Genomic DNA, 7,659 nt, shown 5'->3' with positions numbered 1-7,659 from the left:
CGGTTGAGATGATGTTCGGCACCTCGTGGCCCGTGCCCACCCTCGGCACTGAAAAACTTCTCCTTGAGAAGTGTTAAGTGTTCAACAGTAACTCCAGCTTCAATTAATAACAACTGACATCCTATAGAGAGAGAGAGAGAGAGAGAGAGAGAGAGGAAAAAACTCACTTGCAGAGGTGAGGTGGGCATACTAATAAGTGGAGTAATTGCAATCGAGACTTTAAAAGTTGTACGCATCAAACGGCTATGATTCGACCAAGTATGCAAGTAGAGCTCTCAAGGCAAATCATGGTCCCTTCTTCCTTAGGTAGGGTCCAAACCGTCCAGTACTTTCCCAGACGATCCATGTGTTTACCACCAATAAACGGTTACTCAACCAACCTCATTCATTTATTTATTTATTTATGGAACCAGTGAGATACCCTACCGAGTACCGACCCTCATAAAAACCCTCAACCCCGACCCGAATAAGACCCGTCAAAACCCTCAACGAACCGGTCAAACCCTGCTGTCATCGGTATCTCAACTCTATCCACTCACAGCCTCCCACGTGTCCGCCATTCCCTGGCCCACTCCTTCGAATCCAATGAACGATTTTTTCTCCTCATAAAAAGAACCACAACCGGTTCCCACTTTGCTAAACCAGCAAGCAAGCCAGAAAGCAGAGGAGTGGGAAAAATGGCGCCAAATGCTCGCATTTCTCGGGCGAAATTACCGCATTTTCTCCTCGTTCTGCTTCTCTCCCTGAGTTCCTCCTCCGGCTCCGGCTACGGCCACGACTACTCCGACGCTTTCCGGAAGAGCATCCTCTTCTTCGAAGGCCAGCGATCCGGCCCTCTCCCGCCGGACCAACGCATCCGGTGGCGCAGAGACTCCGCATTGCGCGACGGTGCCACCGCCGGGGTAAATCCCTCCACCACCGCATAATGTGGACCGAGCTCAATTACTTCGGCCCAAGTAATCGAGCTCGAACCAGGCTAATGTCGAATGAGACGAGCTATGAAGCGAGCTCCAACACTCCGTAGCTCGGCTCATTTGCAGCCCTGACTCCGCATTCCCTTCACTCCTAATTCACACTAATTTTCCTACTCTCTTTCGAACAGGTAGACTTGACGGGGGGCTACTACGACGCCGGGGACAACGTGAAGTTCGGGTTCCCGATGGCGTTCACGGCGACGCTGCTGTCGTGGAGCGTGATAGACTTCGGGAGGAACATGGGGCCGGAGCTCGGGAACGCCCTGAAGGCCGTCAGGTGGGCGACGGACTACTTGCTGAAGGCGACGGCGGTGCCGGGCGTGGTTTTCGTCCAGGTGGGCGACCCGCTCTCGGACCACAATTGCTGGGAGAGGCCCGAGGACATGGATACGCTGCGGACGGTGTACAGGATTGATAGGGACCACCCGGGGTCCGACGTGGCGGGGGAAACCGCCGCTGCATTGGCTGCTGCTTCCATCGTGTTCAGGTCACGTGACCCTGGTTACTCTCGCCTCCTCCTCGATCGTGCCGTTAAGGTACGTCTTGCTATCCAGTGGGCACCCCACATCAGTTTGTTTGTTTTTCTGCATAATTCTTTAAAATGTTCTGCGCTTTTGTTCTTAATTTTTGTACTGCGCTTGCATTTTTTTCATCTTGAATTTTAGTAAATTTAAGATATATTTAAAAACGCTCGCACTTCTGCACGTGAATTATGTGACCTAGCTATAGTCACTCTTCACATTCATGATGCATGTAAATGCTACATACATGTATGCATGTGCATTGCTCAGAAATGATCTTTTATGGCCGTCATGTGAATGAGAAATCAAGAGAGTGAAAAGAGTTGGCTTCTTATTCCTGCTTTTCCGTGTTAATTTTCTGATCTAATAGGGATAGTACATGGAAAATCGGAGTAGTAAAAGTATGGTTCGTGGGATACTTTACTAGTACTGTAGTTTATTAATTACTCTGAGATAAAACCCATTTCAGTGTCGGGTGGGTAGCACGTTGTGCCACTCGGCACATACAGACCGTCCAAAAGTGTTTTGAACGGTCCAGATTAAAAACAAAATTTTTTAGGGAATTATTTCCCATATGATCTGACATTTGGTCACGGAAGATTTCCAACAGTGTGTACATTTGTCATTCCTGCACTGAACAAGTCAAAATTTATATTCACATGTGAGTTTGCGACACTTTTCGGGAGTTAATAGGGGGGCATTGTGGACATTCGGAGTCATTTGTACATACTGCAAGAAAAATAACACGGATGTAAAATCATCAATTGTATTTTTCCTCTCATTTTCTCCTACCCGTTGTCCCCCTTTCTTGGTCCTACATAGTAAACAAAGTTTCGAAAAGGTTCCAAATCTTGAGACCGCTAGAGGTTTATCCAGTTTAATGTTGAGGCACAAAATTAGTCGAGGTGCGTACGCGCAAACTGGCTCAAGCATCCGTTATAGGGGAAAAAATATATTAAAAACTTGCTATAACGAAGGCATGCATGAGTTGTTGGGTTTGCATTTTAACATGGCCCATGGGTTGGGTATTGATATTATTATTTATTAGTGAATTATTATTTACTATTAAAACATGCTTCCCTGCATTCTTGCATAAAAAAAGGCCTTCTTATATAAAGAGGTATAGGTACAGAGTATTATATGTATGCGTGTACGTACGTATCAATTGACCGTTGTGTGAAACGGCCATGTGCTTGGCAGGTGTTCGAGTTTGCTGACATGCATCGTGGCGCGTATAGCAACAGCCTCCGCTCTGGTGTTTGCCCTTTTTACTGCGACAACAACGGTTACCAGGTAAAGATAAAGCAATCCTGCCATCACAACACAATTCCAAACACAATTGTGTTCGGAACATTTCGATGCACGTGGATCCACATGTATCGATCGGGTCCAGACGAAGTTGTTGTAAAGTTTTGCTTGTAGACTTTTTGAACAAAACGGAGCCGTTGATTTTCTTGATTTTTACAAAATGTGTGTAACGTAATACTAATAGTGTAGGATGAGTTGCTTTGGGGAGCGGCGTGGTTGCACAAAGCATCGAGGAGGCGCGAGTACAGAGAATACATAGTGAATAACGAGGTGATCCTAAGAGCAGGGGAGACTATCAATGAATTCGGTTGGGATAACAAGCACGCCGGGATTAATGTTCTCATTTCCAAGGTTAGCTCACCCCCTCCAACCTTAACCCTGAATCTTAATTAAAACCCGGATAAAAGGGAACCTTTGTTTTACTTTCCCCATACAATAGTAACTCGTTACTGTGAATGTTTGTCTCTACTAAAATTTATCCTTGTCTCCCCTCTTGGGCAGTAATAGTATATTCTTCTTGTCCTTGTTTATTTTGTTTTTGGATTGCTTGATTCATTATTATATTACTCCGTAGTAGAGATTTATATAGTATTATCAGCGAATCACATGGTACGGAATGGATATCTCCTGTATTGAAGCGGGGTCCCACAAAGGACGGGCTTTAATTGCTTGGAAGGGAAATAGTAAAAAATCAGAGTAAATAGTCTAACAAAGAGTTGATTTATTTTTCTTTTTGTTCAGTAACAAAGAGTTGATTACTGCATATGATTGCAGTTTATGCTTTTGTGGGTTTCCTGTGGGCACTTTTGCTTTGTTGACAAAATAACAATGTGCAAATTTTTTTTTTTATTGATCTTTGGCTTGCAATGTCGCTCGAACTCGTTTTCGATCCGTTTTTACGGTTTGTTTTAAGAGCATGATGTTCAAGTCTAGAAAAGTTTTCTTTTTTCTTTAATTTGTTCATCTTTTTTCTTGACGGATACTTACATTTTTTTTTCTCTTGAATTCGATATAATTCCTTTCATGGTATCGGATGACTTTATTAAATGGAATCTTTTCACCAGATCAAAATTCTTTCTTGGAAATCTCTCGAATTGAATTAATGTCTCCAATTAGGGCTGTGGCCTCTATGAATAGGGCAATTGATTTATTTTTGGGAAATTCGTAAAATGATGGTGCCCCAAACCATGTGGGTTTTCTGCTGCATGCATGTGCAAAAAGGCGTGGTGCCACAGTTTCTTGCCATCCTCAGCTCTACTAATATCATTTCAGTTCATTTACTTTTTTGCTGAAAAGTGATTGCAACCTCTCCTCTCTCTCTCATCAGTCTCCTAATTGTGGGCTGCAGATTCCGTAGCCATGAAATCATGCATTTAATTGACCTTACTTCAATTTGTTAAAGCTATCTCTGTGGTTAGCTAGCTTTACACAGCTGTGGGTCCTGAAATGGAACTAAGCTATAATTACTAGATTTCCTTTAGGTCTGACCTATGTATGTACGCTATAATCTAGTCCTATTTTCTCTGTCTTTTTTTTCTTTTTCATTGGTATCAATTTTCAATCGCTTATATATTTCAATATGAATTTCAAAAAATATACAATATGGATATTGTTTGATAGTTTTCAATTGGTGCTATGATACAAAGTTAAAATTACGAAAAACATTATTGAAAAATATAAACGTTTCAAGAACGACACGAAAAATAAAAAAAGAAAAATAAAATGGGATGGAGGAAGTAGCATTTACCAAGGACTCACATGGGTGTATCAGTATTTGCAATGTTAATTTATGTACCTGTGTGTCTATATTTAGACTTTTTCGAAATGGTTATTTCTAAATGTGAAATTCCACGACAGGAAGTGCTGATGGGAAGAGCAGATGATCTTAGATCGTTTCAAAACAACGCGGATGGCTTCATTTGTTCTATATTGCCTGGAATTTCTCATGCTCAAGTTCAATACTCTCCAGGTATACTTTCTTAGAAATTATAGCAGAATCAAGTTCACCACGCCTTATGTTGAACATATATTTGTCGTATTGTTGGTTCCTTTTCTTTTGCTGCACTCCATCCATTGGATAAACTCGTGACCAAGAATAGAAAAAAAAAATGCCCATTGGATAAAGGGGATAAACTAATACTCCAGCACGCCAGCAAAGCAGAGATGTGGAACCTAAAAAAAGGATTCATTCCTTTTTTTTTCGTTCTTTTTCGCTCGATGGTTAAGGATGTTCGGACCAATTTACGTCCTCGACTGATTAACTTCTGGACAGAACTAGGAGATTCAAAAGCAATTACTTTCTTGTGGTCAGACTTCGTCAACACTTCCTGGCATTGAAACAGAAAGTGTGAACCCACATGTATTACCACACTTCCACAACCCAGAGGGATAGGATATCCTTTTTGTTATTTCTATACAACACAAAATTCCCTTTTGCGGTGAAGAGATTGAAATAGTTATACCCCATTTGGCCATTTCGTGTAGCTAATTAAACCGAGCCTTGTATCTCAATCAATCAAAGTAAGCTAATAATGTTCCGTATCTGTGTATTTCATTTGTTTTTTTTTTTTTTATTATGGCACGTTATCTTTCCGCTGATAATGAATCATTTTTGGTTTGTGAATTTTCGTGATTGGGACAAAAAGGTGGACTGATCTTCAAAGCAGGAGGGAGTAACATGCAGCATGTAACGTCTCTGTCGTTCCTACTGCTGGCCTATTCTAATTATCTGAGCCACTCTAACCATATCGTGCCATGTGAAGGGCGATCAGTCTCTCCTGCTCTCCTCAAACAGCTTGCCAAACGTCAGGTAACTTTCTGTCCCACCCTTGTTCCCGTATACCCCCATCCACATCACCGTTAAAACAATCAACGGCTACAAATCCATCTTTTTTGTCTCCTAATAGTCCACAAGGGATGGACCCACAGGTCACAGGTGTAATGCCCGGGCATATATGCGGTCCACTAGTGCCGTAGACATATGGGATGAGGTCCTCTCCAGGCCGTGAAGATGGACTAGCTAGACTGTCTAGTTATCTCGTTTGTGGACCTTTCTCGGGACCACTTTGATCCAAGCTGTTCATATTTTAGACGTCGTTGAGACTATCAATTACGCCAAAAATTATTTTGATCGAATATCGTTTGATATGATTTTAGGATATACTTGTCTGGGAACATAAGAAGAAACTATTTCACATTTATCTCAAAACAAATATATCCCGAAATATTATCAACTGGTATTCGATCAACTTGAATTTTGCTGTGACAAATGTGCTCAATAAGGTTTAAAACGGGCACAATTTATACATATGTTTTGGAGCAAAGCCCGAAAAATATTCCTTCTAAATTACTCCTTAGCATAAGAATAAAATTGATTAGTCATAATCTAAATAAATTTAATTTTGACTCAATTCGAACAATTTTTTTTTGTTCTGTCGAAAATAATCTGGTGTTGCAAACACGACATTATGAGTTTTCTGATGATTTTTTTTCGCTTTTATCCCCTAAACTCTCCATTTTTTTCAACTTCATCCTTTAACTATGTAAATTACAATTTTGTCCCCTCAGCTTCCGATTTGCAAAATATTTTGTCCAAAATCGTACGAAATTGGACAAAATTTTACCTAGAAAGTTAACGGGAAAAATTGTCGTTTAAATAGTTTAGCGACGAAATAGACTAAATGCATATAGTTTGAGGGATAAAAGCAAAATACACTCTTTACTGATTAACAATGCTTATTGTTTGTTGCTTTCCCTACGCAGGTGGACTACATTCTAGGGGATAATCCAATGAGGATGTCGTACATGGTAGGATACGGCGGACGCTACCCACGAAGGATACACCATCGGGGCAGCTCACTCCCATCCGTGGCGGCCCACCCGGCCCACATCGGGTGCAAGGCCGGGTCTCTATACTACCTAACTCCGAATCCAAACCCGAATATATTAGTCGGAGCAGTTGTGGGTGGGCCCAACAGCACAGATTCCTTCCCGGACTCGAGGCCTTACTTCCAGGAGTCCGAGCCCACAACGTACATAAACGCGCCGTTGGTGGGCCTCTTGGCATTCTTTTCGGCCCATACTTGATTTCTATGCCGAAAGAGTGGGTAGAAGAGGAGATAATGTTACTAGTAGTGGTGGGCTAAGGTCACCCTACTTATTATTATTATTATTATTTTTATTATTATGGTGAGAATTAAGATTTGTTTTGTGGCCAATCAATTAGAAGGGGAAAAAAATTGAGAGAAAGTGTAATTTCTAGTTTCCTACCTAGTTTTAATGGTTTTGTATCTATGTGTATGTATGGATTTTCTTGTTCTGAGTTAAGGACGAGGTATAAGAAGTGAACCACTAATATAGCCCTATTGTTGAGTATGTGGTGATAAACAACTAAAAATTGATGGCTGCAATTTTTGAGAAAAAAGAACAAGTTGGGAAGGATGAGGTTGCGAAATCATCTCCTTATTTCTCAATTCAAAAAAATTAACGGGATGAATGAATATTTTTCTGTGACTTTCGATTTGGCCGCTGCATTTGACAATATTTCTTATAAAAAGTAAAATGGAATTAACGAAACTCAAGGTTTGAAATGGGAAGATCCGCCGTAATGAAGCTAGTTTTGTTAAGTTACTTCCAACGTTGGATGATCATCGGATACATTTACACGAAGCCCGGCTTTCCAAAGGCTTAAGAAAGTGCTCTACTTGACTCCCGATTCATCCAGATCTGCTGCCTGGAGGGGAGCCGGTCTCCACCCTCCTCCCCCGGGTTGCCTTCCCTCTTTTTTGTTTCGTTTTGCAGGTGTACGCATTTGGGCAATCAGATGTGGTGGGTTTACCGTTGCCGGTGCCCTCATC

At 41.5% G+C, this 7,659-nt stretch overlaps 1 protein-coding gene across 1 annotated transcript; it reads left to right on the top strand.

Annotated features, from left to right (window-relative positions):
* The first annotated feature begins 638 nt into the window (after positions 1–638).
* LOC131301856 (endoglucanase 8-like) lies at positions 639–7,167 on the top strand. Its single transcript, XM_058328337.1, has 7 exons — positions 639–902; positions 1,103–1,510; positions 2,696–2,788; positions 2,993–3,154; positions 4,661–4,772; positions 5,449–5,612; positions 6,566–7,167. The coding sequence occupies exons 1-7, from the start codon at positions 678–680 to the stop codon at positions 6,887–6,889; spliced, it is 1,488 nt and encodes a 495-aa protein (XP_058184320.1). The 5' UTR covers positions 639–677; the 3' UTR covers positions 6,890–7,167.
* Positions 7,168–7,659: the final 492 nt, after the last annotated feature.

The sequence above is a fragment of the Rhododendron vialii genome, chromosome 9a (assembly GCF_030253575.1).
Source record: "Rhododendron vialii isolate Sample 1 chromosome 9a, ASM3025357v1".
Taxonomy (NCBI): domain Eukaryota; kingdom Viridiplantae; phylum Streptophyta; class Magnoliopsida; order Ericales; family Ericaceae; genus Rhododendron; species Rhododendron vialii.
The sequence above is the reverse complement of the archived record's forward strand: the minus strand, read 5'-3'. Positions and strand labels throughout refer to the sequence as shown.